Source organism: Podarcis gaigeae, assembly GCF_964106915.1.
Source record: "Podarcis gaigeae genome assembly, chromosome: 4".
NCBI lineage: Eukaryota > Metazoa > Chordata > Lepidosauria > Squamata > Lacertidae > Podarcis > Podarcis gaigeae.
Window position 1 is genome coordinate 9,549,497 of NC_139677.1, and position 26,152 is coordinate 9,575,648.

General features: G+C 40.2%; 1 protein-coding gene across 1 annotated transcript in view; it reads left to right on the plus strand.

Annotated features, from left to right (window-relative positions):
• PIBF1 (progesterone immunomodulatory binding factor 1) overlaps window positions 1–26,152 on the plus strand; it is an 85,168-nt gene that overhangs the window by 18,953 nt on the left and 40,063 nt on the right. The window contains exons 10-11 of the mRNA XM_083737804.1: window positions 225–323; window positions 23,470–23,635. Of these exons, the coding sequence (XP_083593930.1) occupies window positions 225–323; window positions 23,470–23,635 (265 nt within the window). The remainder of the gene's footprint in view (window positions 1–224; window positions 324–23,469; window positions 23,636–26,152) is intronic.

Sequence of the window (26,152 nt, forward strand, 5' to 3'; positions counted from 1 at the left end):
TATGTAACCCGAGGCACCACTGTATTCTATCTAAATACATACACAAGTTTCTATGAAATTTTGAGGGAATTGGTGGATGAAGAATGGAAAGAAAAATGTATGCACATAACCAGATTTTCCCCTGTTGGAGCTCAGTTACAGAAAAACTAGATCAGTACCATAACTTGTGAAAATATACTAGAGAATAAAAGGAACATTTACTCTGAAACACTTTTGAATTTCAGAAATTTAAGAGAAGCCAGAGATAATGCTGTGACTGAGAGAGAAAGAGCTATTGCAGCTGAAAAAGATGCTTTAGGAAAACATGAGCAGCTTTTAGAACAGTAAGTACGTTCACCTTTCTTTTTCCTTTCACATTTATTTAAAAAGAGACTTGAACATTTGTACAAATAAAGTTGAGGTTTCTGGTTTCAAACTACTTGTTCAGAGGTGTCACTGTGCTTGACAGCTTGAGCTTCTCCTTTCACCCTGTCCAGGCTGTCATATTTAGATCTCTGACAAGCTAACTAGTGTAAATTGTTATTGGGAGCGAAGAATTAGAAAAGCCAAGTTTCTAGTAAACCATTTGAAAATTTAGCAGAAAAAAGTAAACTTCCCAACGAATGTATATTTGCCTGAACTGTAGTTTGGTAGTTGTTGTCTTTATTGGCATCTTGAATCCATTAGCAAAGATTAGAGATTTCCTTTGGCTCTCCGTGCTAAGCTGTGGAACATTCTGTTTATTGGCAATATGGACATTCTGCACTACAACTGTTAATTTGTCTGCATAACCACCTTTTTTAGGTAGTTAACTGCTGTCTCTGTCCCACTCTTTTAGTCATTCAACCTCATGGCTCCTTGTTCTTAGCTCCTTCAACCTTAGAGCCCCTTTTCTCACTCAGCTTGCCAGCTGGAAATTCTTACCAGATAGGAAGTCAGAAGTCACTTATTGCTTCATTCATAAGGCTGTTATATCAGTGTTACGATAAAATCTGTGCTACAGCTTTTGACACAGCAGTCATGCTATTGAACACTTCTCTTCTCTTGAGAAAGAACTTGGCAGACAGTCTTGGTTTATTGTCGGTCATTTTCATATTTGTCATGAGATTTTCATAAGACTGCAAGTGGTGACATAAAAGTGTAGCATCTTTTATTACTGACTAACATCACTTGGCTTTTGATGTGAAAGTAAATCCATTTTGAAATTTTATGACAGATGTTAATGACAGTTTTGTGCTTATGTGAAAGCTTTTTATATCAGTAAGCTTCTTTTTTAAAGAATATATACTAATATGATTTTGGTCTCTGGTCTCTTTCTAAAGTGTGACATGTCTTATTTGATTTTCTTGCATATAAAGCAGTAAAGAGTATAAATTAATGATTAGGATGTCTCAACTGAATTAGGTCAAAATAAAATTATGACATATAAGGTTGTTAATATATTATTAAGCTTGAAATCAGCATTTCTGGGAAAGATGCTTATACGTACTTTGGTTTTTAGCAAATTGTCCATTAAAAAAATATCTGTAGTCATTTTATCATTAAACAAAGCACTTCTGGATTAACCTTGTCTTTTTGCTGACTTTTATCAAACATATCCCACTCCCACATGATGATGGGTCTTTGGGATACCTATGCTCTAAATTATTTTAAGATATGAATGTATGGGGAAAATGAAACAAGTTAGCAAACAATGGCTGACATCAATGACCACACAGTTGCACAATAGAAATCCCCTGGCGCATCACGACTTCCACTTTCTCCTTTCCCTCTTCCAGCACCCTTCCCCTGTGACGCGAGCACAATCACACACAAACAAACAAATCTGCCCGGTGAGCTGTCTGCAGGGGAGCGAAGAAGAAGGAGAAGCCACATTGCATGAGCAAATACCACTTTGGAAACATTTTAAGCATGTAGTGCCTTCAAAATTACAGTGGGTGATATCAAAATCATACTCTTGAATAGGCCTATTGAAATGGGTAAATTCTGAGAATGTCTAATGTTAAAGTAACCACCCGGTATTAGTGAAACAATTTTTTTTAAAAAAAAGCAAACTTTGCTCTGGTTCCTGCTTCTGCCACCTGCTGCTTACAAGGGAGTATATACCATTAAGTTTTCTTCAGAGTAGATCATGCTTATTAATTTCAATGGGCCTAAAGGTAAAGGGACCCCTGACCATCAGGTCCAGTCGTGACCGACTCTGGGGTTGCGGCGCTCATCTCGCTTTACTGGCCAAGGGGGCTGGCGTACAGCTTCCGGGTCATGTGGCCAGCATTACTAAGCTGCTTCTGGCAAACCAGAGCAGCGCACAGAAATGCCATTTACCTTCCCGCCGGAGCGGTACCTATTTATCTACTTGCACTTTTGACATGCTTTCGAACTGCTAAGTTGACAGGAGCTGGGACCAAGCAATGGGAGCTCACCCCGTCGCGGGGATTCGAACCTCCAACCTTCTGATCGGCAAGTCCTAGGCTCTGTGGTTTAACCCACAGTGCCACCCACGTCCCTTTCAATGGGCCTACTCTGAGTGAAATCACCACCTGTCAATCATCATAATGTCAGGTGACATTATGCACAGCGCTTTCCAAATGTCGAACAATGCACTGGTTGCTGGGCACTCGGGAGGCGCAGTGGAAGGAGGTTTTCAAGCCCTGTGCTTGGTGATTGGGAAGTGCTGAGCATAAAAGCCCTTTGCACAGCAAGTCCCAAACACTCAGTAGCTCCTTGAGTGTTTTGCATTTGCAAAGCACTGCTCAATCAACGAGCTGTCAGGTGTTTGGGAAGTGCAGTTCAAAGTGCTTTGCGAGCCCTGCACTTCACGTTCACAAAGCCCTGGGGGAGCAGCGTGCAAGGGGCTTTTCAGGCGCTATCGATTAATAGTTCCTGTGGTGCACCTTTCAGACAACCTGCTCCCATGTAGGATGTCCAATATAGGACAGGTGGATGTGACTAGGCTGAAACAGTCTCTTTTTAAAAAATAATAATATTTATTAAGGTTTTAAAGGTTACAGATAAAACAGAAAAACACCAATTTAAACAAAAAACAAAACAGTGTATCACAATAGGAAAAAATAATACCATACAAAGAAAAAAAGATCAAGGAAAAAGGAAAAACAAAAGCAAAAAAAAACATCAAACCTACACATAATATATCTTTCATTTGCTTGTTTCCTTGACATCCTCCCACCTCCCTTTTTTGTATTCTAATTCAGTTAAATATTTCAGCAAATCCTTTCCCCCTTTATTTTATCCTTATAATCTATCTTAATACACTATAATTTTACATTCTGAAACAGTCTCACGGACTGGTGGTTCCCCATCCCCGATTTAAAAGAATGAAGCGGGAGGCATGAAATATTGTTGCAAGTTTGCTTCATTGATGAAGATAATTGATCTGTGGAAGATATGGAGGGGAGAGGGCAGAACCACAGGGAAAGGAAGTGTTAATTATTTTAAGCCATCCTGATTCAACGGGGTTGGATGTAACATGCAGCCAAATCAATAAATAACATTTCTTTGTATGAGCACGTACTTGGGATGTTCAGGACAGATCAAAAAGACAAAAGTGTATTGTTGCTAACCAAGCCCTAGTTACCAATGTTGGTATAATCTGAAACTTCCAAACATATTTGTTTATACAAAGTATATGGAATGTTGCCTAGCCTGACTGGCAGTTAAGAAATGCCTCTGGCAGACCGTGTGATGAAGAGTGTAACTAACACCTAATTTTCTAGTCAGTGCAATTATTATAACTTTATTCTGGTGACTAATAAATCAGTTTCTTAGTCCGATACCTGTTTATAAAACAGAAACAAAATTAGCATCATAATTGAACAGTAACTCTGCATATTTTAAAACTCAAACATAGATTTTAAAATCTGCTCTTTTTAGTTATAGAATCTTGTCTTTTTCTGAAGCAATTGATTGCTTACATCAGCCTGAAAAGCTGTGTTCTCTGTGTTTATGCAATTGCAAATACTATTGCTTAAGGTGAATCACAAGTTCCAGAAAAGGAAAATATCTGTTGATGTAAGGTGTAAGGCAACGTAAGGCAAACACTAATTAGGAAAAATAAATTCTTAGCCAGCAAATTATTAATAGGAAACATACTACCCCAGAACCACCCCAAAAAGGCAATTCTGGGGTTGGGAGACTCTTGAGCAAGGTATGGCACAGAGGGCTGCAGATGGGTGGGAGATCTGGTGTAAATCATGGGACCCTTCCTCCTTTGTGCAACTGGAAGTGCTGTCCTGCATGCACTAAACATGTTTCAATCCAAGCTGTTGACCACTTCATGAATTATCAAGCTCCACAATGTGTGTTCAGCTGTAGCTGTGCATTTAAACATGTATGCTTTATAGGTTACAAATGTGTCACAGACCCCATCAAAAAGATGTAGCATTGTCATATGGAATATTTTCTTAGAACTTCAGAATACAGTGGACCCTCCAGATACGTTCCGGGGGTCCTTACGTACCCCCAAATGTCCACAACATTAGGCGCCGTTTCTGCGCACACGCACAGCACGATAAAGCACTTCTGCGCATGCATGTGCGGCGAAAACCGGAAGTATACACTTACGGGTTTGCCACGTTCGCAACCCGAAGGTTACGTTACCCAAAGGTAATGTAACACAACGGTCCACTGTACTTGTAAAACTATGTTTGAAACTGTGGGCAGACTTTTAAGTATGCTGTTTATTTTTTATCTTCATTTATTTATTTTATAAAATTTATACACCACTTTATGGGGGGGGAACCCTTCAAAAATAAAAGAAGACAATCAAGAAAAATTTACAACAGTATTTTAAAACAGGCAAATGTTAACATGCTAAAAGAGATTAAAACCACCTCAACTTCCTAAGCATCTATAATTGTTATAATCCTGTTTGGATAGTATGCCTTATGGACTATCACTGGACTACTTAACATTTATTTATTTCTTTAAAATACCAGTATACCACAATTCCATTAAAATTATCAAAGCTGTTTACAATAATTATACATATATACAATTAAAACCACATAAAAATTTAAATAGGAGATCGTTAACAACAACAACAACAACAATAATAATTTATTTATAACCCACCCATCTGGCTGGGTTTCCCCAGCCACTCTGGGCAGCTTCCAGCAAAATATTAAAAATACAATAAAATATCAGACATTAAAAACTTCCCTAAACAAGGCTGCCTTCAGATGTCTTCTAAAAGTCGGATAGTTCTTTATTTCTTTAACATCTGATGGGAAGGCGTTCCACAGGGTGGGCGCCACTATTGAGAAGGCCCTCTGCCTGGTTCCCTGTAACTCCGCTTCTCGCAGTGACGGAACCGCCAGAAGGCCCTCGATGCTGGACCTCAATGTCCAGGCAGAACGATGGGGATGGAGACACTCCTTCAGGTATACTGGGCCAAGGCCGTTTAGGGCTTTAAAGGTCAGCACCAACACTATGAATTGTGCTTGGAAACATACTGGGAGCCAATGTACCAAGACCGGTGTTATGTGTTCTTGGTGGCCGCTCCCAGTCAGCCTTATAGCTGCCATATTCTGGATTAGTTGTAGTTTCTGGGTCACCTTCAAAGGTAGCCCTACATAGAGCACATTGCAGTAGTCCAAGCAGGAGATAACCAGAGCATGCACCACTCTAGCGAGACAGTCCGCAGGCAGGTAGGGTCTCAGCCTGCGTACTAACTATTGCAGGAGATACCGTATTTTTCACTCTATAACACGCACCTGACCATAACACGCATGTAGTTTTTAGAGGAGGAAAATCCGTAGGCATGCCACCTGTAGGCATTCCCTCCATAACACGCACAAACATTTCCCCTTACTTTTTAGGAGGAAAAAAGTGAGTGTTATGGTGCAAAAAATACGGTATACTCTTAAACTGCCTCCATAAGCCTCCATTTATTTGTGAAACAGTCTGATCCTGAATCTAAAAGTTAAAGAAAAATCCATGCAGTCTGAAAATAGTGATACCTGCCGGCTATCCTACCTTCATTCTACAATAAAGTGGCATTTGACTTTTTGACAAAAAGAGACCCTTTTGACTATTATTAATGGGACATGAATGCATTGATCTAGCAACAGAGAAATTATCAGCAATAGTGCTGAAGGAGCATCAACCTCTGACCTTCCTTCGCCTCAATATTCCATAATGTTTAGTGTCTGTAGCTGGAACCTGTTGCTTTGCTTTGGTTTTGCTTTAGCAATTTCTTTGGGCAACATTTATCTCCACAAATAAAGCTGTCCCGGCCTCCTTTTGTGGGGTTTTTTGCCCTTGACAGTAAGGAAAACTGACTTGAGAAAATATCTTATAGTACTGTGTCTATAAGCGTGTATCTTGGGAGGCTTGAAAGTCACACTGTCACAAATTCAAGGATGTGTATTCTGCAGTCGGAACTCCCTAGCACTGCTGTGGTTTTGGGGTTTTTTTTATTGCTTAAGAGGTATAAGATGACTTGCTTTCACATTGGCTTATGACTCAGAGTAGCTACCACTTTGGCAACATATTTGCATACAGATGGACAAAGAAGCCAAAATGCAACAGTACCAGGATTTGGCATAAAGTCTTTGCATCTCTCTTCTTTAAAAGAGTGGTGTTTAACGCTTCCTCTCTAAAAACTGAGCTTAGAATCCAGAGGGTTGAGCTTTTGGCCTTGGCTTTAATCCAAGGCAAGCTTCACCAACTGCTATTTTAAAAAGGAAAACAAAGGCTTATTAAAAAGCAGTGGGGCAAAAACTTGACCTGCAAAAAACAAAAGGAAGCATTTATTTATTATATTTATTTAACTCACCCCCTCCCCTCCTGTAATTTCAAATCAGTTTTCAAAGTGGCTTAGAGAAAAAGATAATAAAACAATGAAGGGAACAGCATCAACATGGCATCAAATGGCGAAAATCAACTAAATGTGTGTGCAAATGGCTGACACTTAAAACTTTTCATTCTAGGCACCAGATAAGCAGCGAGAGAGAGTTCTGTGATTGGGGTGTCTGTATTGAGAGGGCTCTCTCTTGGTGATAACTGATTGCTATGGCACCTGCAGAATGGTCTCCTTTGCAGAATGTTTTACACAGGAAAGATGTCCCTCATATATGTATATTAACTTAGAAGTTGGAGACTTGCCAATATTATCTTTGGTGGCTAATCAATTGGGCACCAACACCAAACACATTGTTAAAACCAGTACAGTGGCACCTCGGGTTACATACGCTTCAGGTTACAGACTCCACTAACCCAGAAATAGTGCTTCAGGTTAAGAACTTTGCTTCAGGATGAGAACAGAAATCGTGCAGCGGCAGCAGGAGGCCCCATTAGCTAAAGTGGTGCTTCAGGTTAAGAACAGTTTCAGGTTAAGTACAGACCTCCGGAATGAATTAAGTACTTAACCCGAGGTACCACTGTACCTTCTAAATCTGAGGCATGCTTCTGCATAGGAAGGGTCAGCAATCTTGAAACAGATTAGCCATCTTAACAGAGGTGCAAAAAGGGAGGGCAGAGTTATTTGGCTGTATCCGGCTAAGTCCTACTCGAGAGTAGAGCAATTGAAATTAAATGAACCTAAGTTAGCCATGTCCATTAACCTCAGTGGGTCTACTCCTGAATAGTACTAGCATTGCATACTACATACAGATAGACCCCTATTTAGTGAGCTTTTTGTTTTTATGTTTTAAGGAAAAATGTGTTCTGATCTAGGATAAACTGTGATGGATTGTTCTTCTAATGGCAAAAGACACAGTTGGAACTTGAAGTGTTTTATCTTCATTTTAAAATACATATTTTGACATGGACAGATGGACATTTCAAAACTTAATAATTTACGACTTCAGAAAGAGTTAGGGTGGCTCCTTGCTTAACCAGAGTGGAAACAAGACGATTTCAGTAGATACCAGGTTGTACGTCTTGTGATGTTGCAGGACCTGTGAGTATCCCATGATTTTAAAATGACTAAATTAGAAGGCGGTTATGGTGTTTAAAATAGCATCAAGCTATGTTTCTAGCTAATGTGCCTGTTTCTTCAACTTTTGCCAAAAAAATAATAATATGTTTGAAGATAAGACTGTTGAAGCTCAGTTTACTTCTGAGCCTAAGGAGACATAGATGGATGAAATATGCCCTGTCCAGCCACAGAAATGTGTGTGACCTGCTGGTTAAAAACAATTAGTCTTTTGATTTCTGTATTTTATTTTTGATTGATTCAGATAATAAATCAGTAAAAGACACAGGACAGTTATATACTACCCTCATGGTAAAACTAACTGGAGCACTTAAAATTTTAAAAGTTAACCTCAAGTTGTGAGCATATATATTTTTGAACATAGGGCGGTATACAGCTAAACAGTTCTGCTAGCACAAGGACTTTTAGCTATACAATGGAATGTCCCTGTGTACCCTCTAAATCTGCTATGGGGGTTTTCTAGCCTTCTGGAGTAGATTTATGGGGTGCACATGAGAAGAAGACAAGATAGAGAAATTCCATTATACAACTAAAAGTCCTTGTGCTAGTGGAACCATTTAGCTGGATACCACTCAATTTCTACATATTCTTATGTAGTGTTCCCTATTACTGTATTTTTCGCACTATAGGACGCACTTTTTCCCTTCCAAAAATGAAGGGGAAATGTGTGTACGTCCTATGAGGCGAATGCAGGCTTTCGCTGAAGCCTGGACAGCGAGAGGGGTCGGTGCGCACCGACCCCTCTCGCTCTCCAGGCTTCAGGAAGCTATCCGCTAGCCGTGGGAGCCCACGGGAGTTCCTGCCGGGCTCCCACGGCTTGCGGAGAGCTGCCTGCACCCCAAAGCCCGGGCCGCTGAGCAGTCGCGCCCGGGCTTCGGGTAGCTCTGCGCAAGCCGCGGGAGCTCTCCTGCGGGGGAAGCTCTAGCTGAGTGGGGAATAAAATTATTTTTCTTTATTTCCCCCCAAAAAAACTAGGTGCGCCCTATGGGCTGGTGCGCCCTATGGGGCGAAAAATACAGTATATACAATGCATCCTAGTGATGATTTAAGTTACTTTTCATAGCCCTTGAAATGCTATTTAAAACAAATTGCGGCTTAAAACTTCTGATGGTATATAATAGCAGCATGATTAACTCTTGTCTATTCTCATAACTATGTTTATGTTACTCTTTTAGCTGTGTGTTTATATTACCCTAGTAACATGTCCATCATTATGATACGTGGAACAGACAAAGGGTCAGAGTGAATTCCTGTATATTGCAGGGACATGGGTCTTTTTATGAATAGAGTTGGTTCTTCCACCCTCCTGGTATCAAGAACATAGAGGCATCTCCAATAACAGCAGTGTGTGTGTGTGTGTGTGTGTGTGTGTGTGTGTTTTAAACTACATTTTAATCTTGATTTTCTTCAAGGAATTTAGGATGGCACACATTATTTCTCTGTTTTCTTTCCTCTCCCCTCCCTGCCCTTTTTTGCCACCACACACCGCACTGGCTTTTTGTGTGACAGTGAGTGGCAGCAATGCACCTATAACAAACCAAGTAAAGATGTGTACTCAAGTTGGGGGACAACATTGGAATTAGGGTTAAATCTGTGCTTGCTGAAGTGGGTTATTGTCTCTCCTCCAGAGCTTTCCCAATTGCAGCCCATTTATTTTGTCCTATAGAGCTAAATGGGAGCCCCAGAAGTAAATTGTAGAGCCTACAAAGAATTAAAAGCTGGAATTCTATTTGGAAAAAACAAACTCTGGGCCAGTTAACTGAAGTAATGGTGCATGTGTTTGTATAACCTGTTCAGTTTAGTCTTCCTTGGGAAAATTTGCTCCCCTCTTTACTCTGATCTTAAGCAAAGCCATGGCAGTTCATAAAAGCTGGATGATAATTTTAAAAACAATTTAAAGAAACGCTACAACCATAAGGACTGTTCTGTAATGTCATCCTAGATCTGTGAATAAAAACAGCAGTGAAAACAGACACATTTTTCAGAATTTTAAATATTATGTTTACTGGAGCGGAAGTTCCATAAATTACTGCCAATGAAGTGTGAGTATGTTTCTCCCACTTGTAAATGAGCTTTTATTTCCTACAGTACATATTCTGCTGCCACAATGACTCATCTTATACATGTTTTAGTTTAACTCCAAAAACGTTTTAAATCTTGGCAGTGGTACTGGGATGTTGCACCCTGCTGTAGAAACTTAAAAATTTATGGTCAGTTGCAGCAATAACCAATGTTTGCTGGTGTTGATGTCTCCAGGTTATATAGAGTGATTATAAAAATATTTAAAAGAATTGTGCATTTGTTGTTTTCTGAACAAGACTTGATGTGGTGGTGATTCTGTTCTCTGATCTGTCACAACTGGGCGCTTGTTGACTCGCAGAAAAAAATGAAACAGTATTATCGGTTGCCCTCTCTCGTTTATGCTAGATAACTCATTGCACATGCTTACAGATAATTGGTAAATGGAATGAAAAATGGAATTCTGTATGGGAAAATGTTTAGAAAAGTTGCTACTATGGGACTGACGTGGTTGTGAGAACCTTTACAAGTTTTAATATCTCCATGGTGGTCTGTAATCTGGTGATAGATTTTTTTTTTACAGCTAGCACCTTGATTCTACGCACATTTACTTCTCAGTGTCCCATGGATTAGAGCTATTATAAGCATCTCAGTTTGCTTAGAATTGGAGCCTATAGAAATATCTGCTTGTGTAAGCATATTAATCAATATAGGGCATTTTCTTTCAACTGAAGTTTTTGTTGTTGTTGTTCAACAGGTTTTTCCATTGGGAACGTTGCCAAGTTGTACTTTTTTATTGTTTAACCCAAGACTTACAACGTAGTGGAGCTCAACTTTCCGTCATGGCGTTATTTTCTTTCAAATGTTCCTAAGCCTGATGGCATCCCCTGTGTTCATAATTCTTTTCGTAATTTATCTTCTCTGGATATGCTTTCCCAGAGCTGGTAAATGACAACTGCTTTGTGCCATTTTAACTACTATCCTTCCAAACCTTCACTGGTGACACATGAAAGCTCATCTTACTCATCATGGCTTTCGGACATGCACGATGTTGTAATTTGTATATAAGCACATGTGAATTCATCTCTATACTAGGTGACTTCTACTCAGATTAATTTTGACAGTTTTGCAGTCTTTAAGCTCACAAATGCCCCAAGTTGACTGGAACGGAATAGTTCAGGTTTTAGGACCAATACAAACCTTCATTCTGAGACTGCACAGATTTCATCAGAAGGCAAAGGAGGCTTCTAGATCCTGTCCATTAGAATCTGGTGAAAATACTAAACAGTTTTGGGATGCAAAATTGAGAGGTTGGGGAAGCGTTGAACTTCTGTTTAGAACCTGCGATGTATTGAATGAAAGCCAGTAAACTGAAGCTCAGTACAGATTATTTATTTATTTCATGTATAAGGTGATAGTTGTGTTGGTAAGTGGTACATTTGACCAGGAAGGTAGGCTTCTACCTGTTCAGGTACATAACCAGCCTGAGGTACTGTTGAATCAAGTATTGCCGCTGGCCTATAAAGCAGGTTCTTTCACTGAGCTGCAGTCTTTCCTATGTTGAATGCACCTCACTTCTCTTCTGCAGCGGTGGTAATAGACAAAAATAAAAGGGAACCTGTAGTGAGGGACAGTAAAGATTGTATTGGCTTTAAAAAATAATAATTCTTTCCCTTCCCCACTGCCTGGTCTGCCTTTTTATATGATGGTTCTTTGAAGGGACACGGGAGATGGCTTAATTTTGGCTCCCTTGTGCCGCAACACACACCCTGTATTTGTTACAGTCATCTCTTGGAAGTTAATGTCAGATCTCTATATACTTTATTTTTGTATCTGTTCCTGTAGGGATGTGTGCCATTTTAATGGTGAAGCCAATCATAAAGTTGCAGTCCTTAACTATAAAAGCAGACTAGTTCTATTGTGCTTTGCAATATGTAGTTAAGATGCAAGCTTTAGAGGAAGATGCAGAGAGGTGGTTGTTCCAAAGAAAGAACTGGAAATAATCTTGACCGACAGAGAAGGAAGAGAGAGAACTTGCCCAAATGTATTTTCTGCCCTGGCTTTTTGAAGCAATGCAGAACCTCCTTTGGAAATTAGGCTTTATCCTTTCAATCCGCACCCACTTTAAAAGGATGCTGTTAGATATAAAAATCTGGATGAGGATTAAACAGAACTGATTTTATAACATAAATGTGCCTAGGTCTCACTGGATTTAACTACAACTTTGCACTTATTAAACTAAAATGTACTATGTGTTCTGTGCAGGATTTGAGCGTTCTGCATTGCTTAATTGATCATTGCCGATTCAATGATGGTCCAGATGTTGTGATTTTTTTCGGCAATTTGTTCTAGCATCTGGATGTCATCAGTATTTTTGAGCACCTATTAGTTTTTATTTCAGAATTGCCAATGAATGTTGGTTTTGTATACTAATAACTCAATTCAATGAGTTTAACAGGCTTCTAACTAGACAGAGTCAATTTATTTATATACCACATATTCCCAGAAATTCATCTTTGCGCAAATCACTTCACATAGAAAACAGTGTCACTACTGTAGTACAATAACAGTACATAATGCCCTTAGTACAACATTAACACACGCAAATAAACAGAGATAAAAAATTAAGGGAGTATGAAGCCCACCAATGGGTCAAATAAAATATCAAATAACTTCCTGTTCAAAAGCGGCCCCATACCTGATGACATTAGTGTACCTACGGGACCGCCTCTCCTGGTATGTCCCACAGAGAAATTTACGGTCTGCAAATAAAAACATCCTGAAGATCCCAGGCCACAGAGAGGTTAGGCTGGCCTCAACTAGAGCCAGGGCTTTCTCGGCCGTGGCTCCAATCTGGTGGAACGCTCTGTCTCAAGAGACTAGGGCCCTGCGGGACCCCACATCTTTCCGCAGGGCCTGCAAGACAGAGCTGTTCCACCAGGCCTTTGGTCAGGGCGCAGCCTGACCCCCTCCTCTGGCAATCTGCACAGAATTTTGCTTGATGGTTGCCATTAATTTGATTTTAATTTGATTTTAATTAATTTTATAATGAATGTTTTTAGAATGTTGGATTATTTTGATTGTTGTTAGCTGCCCTGAGCCCAGCTTCGCCTGGGGAGAGCGGGATATAAATAAAATTTATTATTATTATTATTATTATTATCCTCCCCTCCTGTCATTTATGCCTGAAAAGGTTAGAAAGTCTACACAGAGTTCTTCCGCAAGCGGCTCCCTTATGGAGGCTCTCAGGGCTAAGCAGGTGGAAACAGCCATCCTCTCCAATGGCAAATACAGTGCATGTGTCTCTGAATTATCTAGCTTGAATCTAGTCTCATCATGCTCACGATCCCCATAATCAGTCAAAAATTAAAGAGCCATCTGATAAGCAATGGCTGGATCTTTGCATAGAAACGATAATAATTTTGGCCCAGTATATATAGTTAATGGGTGATGTTGGTCCTTACATGGAGGAGCAGTCAGTGTTCACCCAGCCAGCACACACCTAAAGTAACACTTTATGTGGATATCTGTATGTGTGGATATCTACACGTATGTATACAAAAGAGCCTGATTTGCGTACTGTGTCCCATTTTTGAGTAGGAAGAACCATCCAAACCGAAGAACCGTTTGTGGGCCTCCCTGTGAAGTGACTCTGACTCTCAATACTTTGGTGTTCATAAGGAAGAGGGATGCACCAAGTAAAAGATGAGTGCTTTCCAGTGTCTGAGCTCAATCAAAGAAATAGCCAGATCTTGGTTAAACCCCCCTGCATTAAGGCCAGGAGAACAACAAGTATGAATAAAGTTACATATTAATATAGGACAGGAACACGCTCATCAGAAAAAAATTGCAGTAAAGTGCCAGTTTGGTGCATGAAGCAACTGAGACCTGGGATCACATAGCAGGTTCGTTTAGGGTCAGCTTTGGTAGGGCAGGTGTTAAGCATGTATCGGATACCAACATCGTACTGTGGTGGTGTCAGAGAGTGTAGGCAGCAATTGAATTGGGTGCCATCAGGTAGCAACTAGGAAAGAGTGATTTGATGTCTGTTGGTGACAAGTTTTCATGGGGGGTTTTCTTTAGGTTTGGTGATCTTGGAGGCCCGCAGGATTTGAGAGAAAGAGAGTGTGTGTGTGTGTGTGTGTGTGTGTGTGTGTGTGTGTGTTTTCAGTATGCGAAAACAATATGTGAGTGGTGCTTTGACAAAAGACTTTTAAAATCATCTCAATAATACCCTGCATTCATTGCACGTTATCCTTATATTTCTTCAAAATTTTGCATATACTTTGAATTAAGATTTTGTATTTTACTTTCCCCAGCAAAAGAAACAGTTCTGCACAATAGTAGGTTTTACTTGCTGCAAAAGCTGATTCAAGCAACCCCTTTCTTTCTTTCTTTCTTTCTTATCTTTTCCTGAATTATAAATGCTGTATCTTGCTCCATTTCCTAGCTTCTGGCTACCTTGAAACACATATCCCCCCCCACACACACACACACTGCATCCGTCCCCTCTTGTGGGTTCTCTGAATTTCATGTGGGTCATATAATGTGGGAGTTGAAGGAAAGAAGCTGGCGGAAAACAAATACAACTGCCTCTTGGGTGGAAGAATCCAGGATAGTACACACAGTCCAGGGATTCCTTACCCAGCCATCAGGGAAGGGGGGGTAGGAATGACAGAAATGTATCACCACAATAACAGATTGTGTGGCGGAAAGGAAAGGTCACAGTGTGTCTAACTAGGAACTGAAATCTCTAATTTAATCTTTCTAGGTTTATCTTTCAAGAGCGCATTCAGCCAAAAATATGCAGTGGAGATCTGCTTATTCTTTTTTGAGCACTAGACTTCAATTCTTTGGCAAGCTGAACGTCTGAGGCATCAGGGAATGCAAGGGGGAATATTTCATACAGAGGCTCTTGGTTGACTTAAATATAGAAAAAACAAATGACACTAGAATAGTTAGCATGCAGAAATGTTTTTTTTAAAATAAATAAATCTGAAATTTAAAGCTTTAGATAAGACCACAAGCCTGGCAAATAGAGATGCCCACACTAAAAATTAGAGATTTAAAATACCTAAAATCTCACAATACGCTTCAGGTTACATACGCTTCAGGGTACATACACTTCAGGTTACATACTCCGCTAACCCAGAAATAGTGCTTCAGGTTAAGAACTTTGCTTCAGGATGAGAACAGAAATAGTGCTCCGGCAGCGCAGTGGCAGCAGGAGGCCCCATTAGCTAAAGTGGTGCTTCAGGTTAAGAACAGTTTCATGTTAAGAACGGACCTCTGGAACGAATTAAGTACTTAACCTGAGGTACCACTGTACATGGAGACCTGAAAGGCATTGCTCTGTTTAGAATACTGCCTCCACCCCACCCCCCGGTAAGCTTCTTGCATGTATAGCATTTTAATTTTAACATGATGTGTTAGTTTTGAAATTTATTTATCCATGGCTTCTAGCCCTTTTATTGGAAACAATAGGGGAAAATGTGGTTTTGCTAAAATTAGTAGGATTGTTTTATGTGTACCTTAATACATAGTTACAAGGGACTAGGGTGGCGCTGTGGTCTAAACCACAGAGCCTTGGGCTTGCCGATTGGAAGGTCGGCAGTTTGAATCCCCACGAGAGGGTGAGCTCCCGTTGTTTGGTCCCAGCTCCTGCCCACCTAACAGTTCAAAAGCATGTCAAGTGCAAGTAGATAAATAGGTACCACTCTGGCGGGAAGGTAAACAGCGTTTCGGTGCGCTGCTCTGTTTTCACCAAAAGTGGCTTAGTCATCCTGGCCACATGACCCAGAAAAACTGTCTGTGGACAAATGTTGGCTCCTTCGGCCAGTAAAGCGAGATGAGCGTTGCAACCCCAGAGTCGTCTGCGACTGGACCTAACGGTCAGGGGTACCTTTACCTAATACATAGTTAGAGTAGTTACATAATCTATGATCAAACTATATTGGTCCATAACAAAAAATACTTTTGTAACATGAGTATTTGGTGGTGGTTGTTTTCATTTAGAAGTCTACATTGATATTTCACTTATGTCCTTCCCAACAAATAGACCTGTTGTAGTATATATACTGTATGGCAGTAATGGGGAATCTTTTTAAGGTTCACATTTGCATTGGAGTAATCGGTTGGGAAGGGACGCAGGTGGCGCTGTGGGTTAAAGCCTCAGCGCCTAGGACTTGCCGATCGAAAGGTCGGCGGTTCGAATCCCTGCGGCGGGGTGCGCTCCCGCTGCTCGGTCCCAGCGCCTGCCAACCTAGCAGTTCGAAAGCACCTCCGGGTGCAGTTAGATAAATAGGGACCGCTTACCAGCGGGAAGGTAAACTGCGTTTCCGTGTGCAGCTCTGGCTTGCCAGATGCAGCTTTGTCACGCTGGCCACGTGACCCGGAAGTGTCTCCGGACAGCGCTGGCCCCCGGCCTCTTGAGTGAGATGGGCGCACAACCCCAGAGTCTGTCAAGACTGGCCCGTACGGGCAGGGGTACCTTTACCTTTACCTTTAATCGGTTGGGAGCTTATTCACAACAGCAGATATTGAAATTTGTTGGGTGCTAGAACAGTAAATGTGTTTAAAGAAGCAATATTTGGTTCAGCTTAAATCACATCGCATTCCTTTTTTAAAAATCATGACGAGAGAGTTGAATTGGATTTCTTTAAATGCATGCTTGGGATTCCTATCAGCCCATTTGTTGGGCATACTCAGCATCTTCAGCTTAGGCAAAAAAATAAAAATACTGCATTCATTCAGTGGTTCATTTTGCAGCCAACAACCACAGATGATATTACAGCTGAGATGTTTTATGACGGACATAGCCACATTGTGGTACTTGATTTTGGCAAAAGAAGACTTCTTACCAATTCTAGAGGTAAAAGGAAACATAAAGGGCCTCATGAGGAATATTAACTTGCCAAGAGTAGTATTTCCAGCTCATTTAATTGTTGGAAGAAGTGGCATTGCTTATAATTTCTATTCACTCACAAGTTCACTTTAGATTAATCTTGTTAGGGTTTTGGTTGTTGTTATGAGATGACAGTGGAAAAAAAGAGGTCTTCCATCCTGATCAAAAGACTGGCATCTGATTTATTTATTTTAAACCCCCCCCCCCCCAGCAAAGGAACCCACGTGGGTGCCTCTCTCAGCACGTAGGTCCAAGGAAACAGTGTTTCCCAACCTTGGGCCTCCAGCTGTTTTTGAACTACAACTCTCATCATCCCTGACTAGCAAGACCAGTGGCAAGGGATGATGGGAATTGTAGTCCAAAAACAGCTGGAGGCCCAAGGTTGGGAAACACTGCAAGGAAAGACCGATCTCATTACTAACTTGCTGTAAACTATCTATGCGTGCTGCAGCGTACTTTGGAAATGTATGTAGCCTGTGTCGTCTTATGCTCGGCAGACTGTATCTGCCACAACCTCTCCCGCTTTCCCCAGCTTCATTACACTGCAACATCATTCCATTCTGCAAAGCAAGCAGGTGCTTGTTGAACATGGATGGAGCTGTGCTGGAAGAATGTTGATGGACACTCAGATTTCCAGCCACGCAGGGAGGTGTGCATAAAAAATGGCCAGTTTCCAAGAAGTCTCATACCTCTGTTGTAATCCAAACTTCTCTGGCAGCGATGGTCACGGTGAAGTGTCAAAACAACATATTTCTGTTTTATTTTCATTGCGACACGAACACCTGAAGCCTTCAAACGTGTGACTTAGTCATGCAAATGTGGACGAACCAGTCTTTTTAGCCAGTGTGAAGGGCAATCTCTTGGTAGAAACACCTTTAATAAAAAGAAAAGACATTCATGAAATAGTTTTAAGCACTCAACATTTTTACTTCAACGTATTTAGATCTGTGGTATATAATAATATAGAAATACATAGATATATATGCTGTATGTAGTATTTAGTATTTGCCATGTGTAAATTCATAAATTGTATATTGGAGAGACACTTCATCGATTTGATATTTGATCATATCTGGCTAATAAGAGCATTAACTCCCATGTTCTTTAATAATAATATAATTATAATAATATTTATACCCTGGCCCATCAGTGTACGGTGATGCACTATACACAGTAGAGGAAGGATCATAAAAGACCACTTACTATTAAAAGCAAATGCTATTTAGCATATTATTTATTGTTTATTTTATCACCAGTTCCTTCAGAAACAGATTTAGGTTTGTGGATTTTCTTTGTGCATGAGACTTACACAGTCTTTCTTCAATTCTGTGTATTTATCACATGCCAAAATAAACTGCAGATGTTTATTGCTATGTTGGGAGAGTGGCAATGACGTAGGTTACTATTTAGCTACTAGCGGAGCTGCTCAGCATTCAAAAAGTTTAAGAGGCAATCATTAGAATGTGACTGCTGTTTTGATGGATCTTCTGACTGTTGTCACGTTGAAAGGATTTATCCCAAATGTAGATAATGAAGTTACAGATAGGTAGCCGTGTTGGTCTGCCATAGTCAAAACAAAACAAATTTCCTTCCAGTAGCACCTTAAAGACCAACTAAGTTATTTCTTGGTATGAGCTTTCGTGTGCATGCACACGAAAGCTCATACCAAGAAATAACTTAGTTGGTCTTTAAGGTGCTACTGGAAGGAAATTTGTTTTGTAGATAATGAAGTATTTCTTTGTGCTTGCGGTGACAGACTAATGCTCCTCCACCTTGTAAGCTATTGGTGAGCTTGCTTCAAAACCTTTTGCCATAGCCAGGGAGATCATTACATGCTGTTCTTCTGTTAACAAATGTTTGCACAAAGTTGAAAATATTACCACAGTGACAAAACAGCCTGAACACTGGACATATCAAGCTCAGGTTAAGAAAATAAATCCCAGCTATTTCACTTGAAGAGCAAAGTCTCCATTGTAATCAGCAAAGCTTAATAGTGTTACAACATGGTAAGAGAGGACAAAAATGTTTGAGGTAAATTAGATCATAGTTCAGTCTTTGAGGTAACAGCAGCGCTGTAGAAGTTACTATTATTACCAAACCCTGTTTGTTTGTGTGGCTTCTAGTCAGTCGTGTTTTGTGTCCCTGGTCAAAGTTACCAATGAATGGGAATAAATAATTTCATTTTTTATTTAATTTACTCATTGGTATGTATTTTAGTTTAACATTCCATAATTTTAATTTACTTCATGATTTTAGTTACAGATAGGTAGCTGTGTTGGTCTGCCATAGTCAAAACAAAAAAAAATCCTTCCAGTAGCACCTTAAAGACCAACTAAGTCAGTTCTTGGTATGAGCTTTCGTGTGCATAGTTGGTCTTTAAGGTGCTACTGGAAGGAATTTTTTTTCATGATTTTAGTTCTGTACGCATCTAGTTTAATTTCCATTGTGTTCAATGCGACTTTCATGCACATTTATCTGCAGGTTAAGATCCCTTGCCTAGTAATGGTATTCTAAAATTGCATTCCTTTTCTGCATAATGATGCTATGTTGATGGTGATAAATGGATTTCTAATTTTGATTCCTTTTGTATTCTGCATGTTGTTTTGCTGCATTTCCATGTTTCTGGCCCAGTAGCTCCTGGTAGTGGTGGGGCAGAGGGCATTAAAGCAGTGATTATGGTACAGCATTTACAGCAAGAAGCTTTAACAGAGCCATAAGCTTCTCCTCAGTCTGTCGAAAAGAGAGATTTTACTAAACCAAAATGCAAAACGCTATGTATGTTTAATTACTAGATGGGAAGCAAATGCAACATCTGGCAAGAACTTCAGTTTAAATCACTTTTACTGTTTTGGACAACAGAAATAGTACTTAAAAGATAACATGCACTAAGGGTTTGTCATCTACTGGGAATTGTAGCTGCAGTTGCCAAAAAAAATAGTAGTATAAATCTTCCTCTTATTTCTGTATTCACTTACATGGAATATTGCTACAGGAGCCACAATACAAACTCCAGTTACACTGGGAAACAATTCTTATGCTAAATGAGATTGTATGGCCAAGCAAATGGCTTATTTGAACAATAGAAGCTGATATCTAAGAACAGGTTACTGGGCTAAAGTTCATTGCAGGATTGGGGGGGGGGGTCAACTTTAGGTTACCTAATGCCCTTGAAATGGACTTCTATGGATATTCCATTAGTTGGTCAATTCAGCATTTCTCAAACTAGATTAAAGTTGTACATTCTGCTGCAAGAGATTCCCAGTTTTCTGTTTTATTTATTTAGAGCATTTGTACTCCACTCTCCAGGGACACGGGTGGCGCTGTGGGTTAAACCACAGAGCCTAGGACTTGCCGATCACAGAAGGTCAGCGGTTTGAATCCCTGAGACGGGGTGAGCTCCCGTTGCTCGGTCCCTGCTCCTAGCAGTTCAAAAGCACATTAAAGTGCAAGTAGATAAATAGGTATGGCTCCAGCGGGAAGGTAAACAGCGTTTCCGTGCGCTGTTCTGGTTCGCCAGAAGCAGCTTAGTCCTGCTGGCCACATGACCCAGAAGCTGTATGCCGGCTCCCTCGGCCACTAAAGCGAGATGAGTGTCGCAACCCCAGAGTCGGCCACGACTGGACCTAATGGTCAGGGGCCCCTTTACCTTTACCCTGCTCTCCAGCCAAAAAAGGCCCCCATTGCAGATGAAATCATGAAATCAAAACAAGACACTCCCTATGCTCAAGCTTACATTCAAACAAACAAACATTATTTATATCCCACCCATCTGGCTGGGTTTCCCCAGCCACTCTGAGCGGCTTACAGCGTATATAAAACATAGTAAAACATCAGACATTAAAAACCTCCTGATACAGGATGTCTTCTAAAAGTTATGTAGTTCCTTATCTCCTTGACATCTGAAGGGAAGGCGTTCCACAAAAGGGAAAAGGGACAATGAGAGGAGAGGAAAATAAAACTCAAAACTCAGACACCAATTTCTAGACAGTTGTTCCCATATTGACTGGCCGGCATAGTTCAGAGGCAGTAGGTTCCTGATAGAGCTGGCCTATCACAGCCGAGCCAATGGAGTGAGCTCTGCTTCTCAGCTCTGCTTCTCAGCTCTCAAAATTGATTATTTCTTCACTTTGTTATTTGTCTAGAAAATGTTTTCCAATTAGCCTTAACTCTCCAGAGTATTTTCATCAGCACAGATGACTAAAGCATGTTTTAAATATATCTATTGTATATCCGACTTTGAGGTTATCATTTCTGAATGAAGCCCGTTTAGCAAGAATGTGCTATTGATGGATATATAACTGAGAAGCTATGAAGGGCTGTGGCATTCCCAGTAAGTGTATTCTACATGCACAAATTCTGGACTGCAAGTATGTGTAATGGACACATGTGAATCTATGCACATTAATTTCATACAGTTTTCTTCCACCCAGGAAAAATTGTGAAAGTGATGTTTTGCACAGTACTTGATAGCCCAGGTTTTGAGCACCTCTTTTGAAGCACGAAAAGCCCTTTTTTATTTCGATGGCAATCTTTGCCTGGGGTTTTAAACTGTAGAAAGGTGGAGTTCTTTATCTCTTAATCTGGTTTTACATTGGATTATGGGGGTGTGAGAGAAAGATTAGGAAGATGGTTCCTGTTTCTAAATGTAATTAATTTTATTGCATTTAAACAATCCAGTCATAAAATGCTAGAAAATATTTAATTAAGAATTGGCAGTTCTAGACAGAACTTTTGCAGTTTCCAGAGAACACAAAGAGGGGAGACGAAAAGCCTAATTTTTTTCTTGGAGTGAGAACTACAAGTTTAGGAAAATCAAGTATTTTAAACTGTGTTAGCTGTACCTATGGCAACCTTCTAATAGATGTCTCACTCAGCAGGGCAGGGCTCAGCAACATTTTTTAGCTGTGGGCCAGTCCACTGTCCCACAGACCATGTGGTGGGCTGGACTGTATTTTGAAAAAAAATATAAATAATAATAATAATAATAATAATAATAATAATAATAATAATAATAATAATAATAATTTATTATTTATACCCCGCCCATCTGGCTGGGCCTCCCCAGCCACTCTGAGCGGCTTCCATAAAAACCAAAAATACAGTAAAATATCACACGTTAAAAACTTCCCTGAACAGGGCTGCCTTAAGATGTCTTCTGAATGTCAGGTAGTTGTTTATCGCTTTGACATCTGCTGGAAGGGCGTTCCACAGGGTGGGTGCCACCACCGAGAAGGCCCTCTGCCTGGTTCCCTGTAGCTTTGCTTCTCGCAATGAGGGAACCGCCAGAAGGCCCTCGGCCTATGTCCCACAAATAACCCAGAGATGCATTTTAAATAAAATGACACATTCTACTCTTGTAAAAATACACTGATTCCCAGACCGTACGTGGGCCGAATTGAGAAGGCAATTGGGCCGGATCCGGCCTTAGGTTGCCTACCCCTGGGCAAGGGAGTAGCAGGGGTCTCTGAAGGTGGGCCCCTCTGAGCATGTTCTTGCTTATTTACAATCGACCAGGCTAGAGTCTGTCTGAGCCAGAAGAGAAAGATGGGATACAGTATGACGATCTGTAAGATTTTTGTGACAGTTTGGATATGCTACATAAAGATATGGCTGAGCAATTAGAGGGTTTTTTATGGTAATTCCAGATTGGGTGACAAATCTCTTTTCAGATGCTGAGGAAATTGAGGTAGGGGAGGAAGAACTAACTGAGCTACAAAAAGACAATGATTTGAAGTCAAAGTTTATGAAATCGTACCAGGAGTTTTGGTTACAGGAGGGATTTCTTCTCTCTATCCTGCACTATGGAAAGTGATTAAGAAGCTCCTTATTGCATTCCCAATATCGTATTTGGTGGAATGTGCTTTTAGTGTGGTCATCCAACTTTTCTCCAAGCAAAGAAATTGACCACAAGGTGGCTAAACATTGTGATTTAAAACTCCTGCTTAAGTGACTTTAAACCAGACATTGGGAAACTCGTATCATTTCATCAAGCCCATCCATCGCTTTCAGAAGTTACTGAAAAGTGAAGTAGTTACTAAATGCCGTATCTAAGATGCTTGCCAAATGACTATCAGACTTTGAGAAGCTGGTATCACTGGATCATGTTAATCCATTTTGTTGAATTAATTAAACTAAATGGTTTTAATTGGATTTTGAATTAATGTGAAATTAATTGTGTTAATACTGTCTTTAGTGGTTCATGCAAACTGCTATTCTGAATAATGCTTTTTTATAGGGAAGGGTAGAGGTCACTATCCTGTGCCTGGAAACAAGACAGTCAAGCCATGTATACATAGCAATGGCCAGAGGAGGAATGACCACTGGGAGGAGCGCAGAGAGAAGAAACTGGCGCATCTGCACCAGTGAAACTGAATGCCATCATCTGCCCCAGCTGCAGTAAAACATGTCTCTCCCATTTTGTTCTCTGCAGCCACAGCAGGTGCTGTGACTCTCCAACAGTTTGACTTTATCCCCGGCAGTGCACTTTTCCATTGTCTCTTTGCAGCAAAACCATATCATCCTAATACTAAGGATATAAATTGTTTCCTGTCTAATTGACTTTGCTGGGCTTCTTGACTATTTTGCATTTTATTCCCTTGGGTGTTTTCAGGTACAGACAACTGCAGATCAGCACAGAAAGCAAAGTAGCTGAACTTTTGCATCAGAATAAACTGAAGTTGTTTGAAAGCGAACGTCTACAGCTGATGCAAGAAGAAACCTCCAAGAACCTTTCGCAGTGTCAGCTGGAATGTGAAAAATATCAGCGAAAACTAGAGGTACGTAAGAAAACCTTCCGTAAGCTGTTTCAGTGTGGGCAGGTCCCATGGTGTGACTCCTCATCGCCGTTGCCCTGGGATAGGTATAAAAACCTATTAGAACCAAGAGTCCCACACTGGTTGTCCCCATTAGAGGTTATGAGTGTAAAGAAAATCAATATGAGAGGGAGTTGGATTACATATGGAGAACTGATAATTAAAGAAGGAGGAAAATGGAAAATGAAGCCGTATGAACAAGTAAAAGAATATGTGTTTGATTGGTTGCATTACTTTCAAGTGAATGAAATGTTTAAAAAGGATTTTAAAGATAGTGGGTATGCAGAAAAAGAATCGAAATTTCAAACAGAAATAATAAACAATGATTATAAGATATTGTCAAAATGTATAAAATGTTGTTGGAATGGCGTACGATTGATGCGGAAGTTAAGTCAGTGATGATACACTGGGCCAGGGATTTTGGATATAATATACAATTGGAGGATTGGGAAAAGATATGGAAGGAAAATATAAAATTTACAGCATGTACTGCGTTAAAAGAAAATGTTATGAAAATGATATATAGATGGTATATTACACCGGTCAAACTAGCGAAAATGTATAAAACATGTAATAAGTGTTGGAAATGTAAAGAAAAAGAAAGGGACATTTTACCATATGTGGTGGGAATGTAAGAAAGTGAAGAGTTTCTGGGAAATGATATATAATGAGCTGAAGAAGATGTTGAAATATACATTTGTAAAGAAACCAGAAGCCTTTCTTTTAGGAATAACAGGAACTGAGATAAATAGAAGAGACTGTAAACTTTTCCAATATGCTGTAACAGCGGCAAGAATATTAAAGCAGGAGGATCTACCAACTCTGGAAGAATGGAGAATGAAATTTATGGACTATGCAGAACTGGACAAATTAACTGGGAAGATCAGATATCAACGAGATCACAAGTTCACTGAGGACTGGGGGAAATTTATAGAATATCTGGAAAGTATATGTGATGAACAAACAATGCTAGTGGGATTTAAAGAAGCTTTGTGAAAGTTAGAGGAGTATTGTAAAAAAGGAAAACAGGATAGGAAGGGTATATTAAAAGGCAATATTAAATTTAGGGATTGGGTAACAAAAATTAGAATATGGATGATTGACAGAGAAGCTGATGGAAGTCAAAAAGTTGAAATCTGTGAAAATGATTTGTTATGGTAAATTTGTATAACGAAAAATTGAATAAAAATTATTTAAAAAGAAGAAGAAGAAAGAAAACCTTCCGTAAGCTGTTTCATTGTGGGCAGGTCCCATGGTGTGGCTCCTCATCGCCGTTGCCCTCCTTCCATCAGAGTGGTGATTGGCTGGTAAGGAACTGCATCATTTCATTGCAATTTGGGGCTAAAGAGCAACTGCACATGAAACAATTGAAAGAGGAACAATAGGACTGCATTTGCTTAAGGCAAGTATTGATCCTAATCGTGCCTCACTGTTGTTGAAACCATTCTAAGCAAATGAAGACTATTTATTTTGTCAGTAGACATTAAAAGGTCATTTTGGAGAAGAGGGCAGCTGTGTTCTTTTGACTTTACAGGTGGCAATACTTAGAACATCTGTTTTCCCCAGCATATAGTATATTGGCAGAAAGGAGACTAGTAGGACCTGCAAACAAAATTTTCCCGTTCAGTGTTCTAGCCAATTAGCCATCATTCTCCTAACAGTTATAAAAATAAATTATTATCACATATTTCTAATGTCCCATTGAGAGTCCCATGGACTGCAAGAGGATCAAACCTCTCCATTCTTAAGGAAATCAGCCCTGAGTGCTCACTGGAAGGACAGATCGTGAAGCTGAGGCTCCAGTACTTTGGCCACCTCATGAGAAGAGAAGACTCCCTGGAAAAGACCCTGATGTTGGGAAAGATGGAGGGCACAAGGAGAAGGGGACGACAGAGGATGAGATGGTTGGACAGTGTTCTCAAAGCTACCAGCAGGAGTTTGACCAAACTACGTGAGGCAGTGGAAGACAGGACTGCCTGGCATTCTCTAGTCCATGGGGTCACGAAGAGTCCTAAACGACTAAACAACAACAACATTTCTAATGTCTAATAGTACATTTTAGATGGTTAATAATTTTAATATTTTTGCCTTCATTTGCATATCTAAGCCTATATGCTAGGGGTCACTAACATTTCTGGGCCAGTGGGCACATTTAGAATTTTAAGGAAGGGCCTTTGGTGCCAATCACAGAATAGCTGTTATGGTGGCATGTTATATCACAAATTGGAAGTGTGGGGACACAGCATAACTTGAAATGGTAAAAACACAAAATGGATATTTACTGAGACCTGTTGTGGGCACCCAAGGAAGTTCATAGTTGGTTACCCCTGATATATGTCTTCTGGAAGCATTGTACAGTGGTACCTCGGGTTAAGTACTTAATTCATTCTGGAGGTCCGTACTTAACCTGAAACTGTTCTTAACCTGAAGCACCACTTTAGCTAATGGGGCCTCCTGCTGCCGCTGCATCGGCAGAGCACA